At 46.0% G+C, this 1,720-nt stretch overlaps 1 protein-coding gene across 1 annotated transcript; it reads right to left on the bottom strand.

The window, feature by feature from the left end:
* LOC126997333 (uncharacterized) lies at positions 1-1,720 on the bottom strand (the record flags this gene model as incomplete). Its single annotated transcript, XM_050858361.1, is given in 2 exon segments — positions 1-1,282; positions 1,538-1,720. Coding segments are annotated over 2 exon segments (1,134 nt in total), but the record flags the coding sequence as incomplete, so codon positions are not given.

Below are 1,720 nucleotides of genomic sequence, written 5' to 3'. Positions count from 1 at the left end.
TGCAAGTCTTTTTTTCTTTCAGGATAAATGTAGTACATATCAATGTCATCCGTAAGCATCATATGCTTGTATATCAGATTTGAGCCACGGTGAAAATGATTTTGGTGGACTAAGAGTTTCAATTTAACACCTAACAAATCAGTCAACAGGAAATAGCATACTAGACTGAAGATATGAATAAAGTTATAATACATAACATTTTCTCATGCAGTGCATGAAACAATCGAAGATACATCATTGTCATTGAGGATTATATAAGGTCCCATCTGTAATTTTTGTATGTTCCATACAAATATCACCGATTCCCACTTATGATAACTTCAGTGCATCATCAAAACTCAACGTTGAGTGTATCCAGGTTGAGGCCAGCACAGTGATAGATGGGAGTTGATCGAACGGAGAGGGACGTGCATAAACCTGACAGGAGACAACCCAATGACCGGCCGCCGCGGCACACCAAGCCCTGGGCCCCCGTGCACCCTCGGGAAGCAGCAACACTGATTCCTACTTCTTTTCCACATTCCCGCATGAAATTGTGGCGCCCTTGAAGGGAGCCATGACACGTTACAGGCGCCCAGACACCCCCAGGGGCGGAACAACGCAGGTCTGCATGCTGACGTTGGCAGTCAACATGCAACTGGGCTCCTCGCTCAGCCGGCACCAGTAGAGTTGGTAGAGAGGAATGGACAACCATTTCGTTCACCTTCCTCGCGCCGGTTAGTTCTTCTTGATAACGAATGACCAAGCTACAGTCATCTCCTGACAACAAAGGCTTAAGCAGATCCTTAGTCACCAACAACTCTTGATAAAGACGCCTTAACATGCCCCTAGAATTAATGTCGTACTGAAGTAGGGGCAGCCAGCCTTGTGAAATACCAAGCAACCGTATTCCTGCAGACACAGAATTTACTGCTACATTAGCTGCAACAACATATGATCCTTTCCACCACCGCTTTCCGCCACTTAATAACCAATGGGAGGCATTTACTAAAGACTCTAAAGGTGACAACATCGGCTGCTTTTGCAAAAACATGCCCGGGACATCATCATGAGCACGATACATAAAGGTGAGTAATTCTGACTGTTTTGTTTGCATACGATCACACAATTGTGTTGGATATGGAAGAATCCACACTGCAGAGATGAGGTGATCTGTGGCTTCTACTAGGTGCCAGCTTTCTGCATCCCCCAGCAAGACCACAGGGGAGGGTGCCAGCAACAGATGACTCTGTACACGCCACGCCAGTCCACTCATGTTGGTAGTGTGGTAGTAACGCAGCACCTGCAAGTTAATTATATTTTATGCTTCAGTTACATCCACTTACATCCACTCATTATATAATATCTTACGATTCCCTATCCCAGTACGAAGGAAGCATCGTGTCAACTTTCTACGCTGCCTCAGATTCTATTTGACACAAGTTTTGTTTTTAAGAATTCTCAAGGAGAGATTTGGGAGACAACTCCAAGGATCAAATTAGGTATATTCGATCATCAGCAATGCCTTGGTATAGTTACCTTCGATTGGTATACTTACCTTCGAGGGTCGAAGGCCGGAGGCCCGCAACAAGGAGAGGAATGTATCGGTGTGAAAAGAAGCCCTGGCGACAACAAGGGGTTGAGGCGCCTGCACAGTGCGAAGAAAGTCTGTCACTGCCGCCGCCAGCATGCTGCCTGGAGGCTGCACCATTGCTATGTTTCGTACATCCTCCAAATACGG

Source organism: Eriocheir sinensis, chromosome 12 (genome assembly GCF_024679095.1).
Source record: "Eriocheir sinensis breed Jianghai 21 chromosome 12, ASM2467909v1, whole genome shotgun sequence".
In the NCBI taxonomy this organism is placed as follows: Eukaryota; Metazoa; Arthropoda; class Malacostraca; order Decapoda; family Varunidae; genus Eriocheir; species Eriocheir sinensis.
The sequence above is the reverse complement of the archived record's forward strand: the minus strand, read 5'-3'. Positions and strand labels throughout refer to the sequence as shown.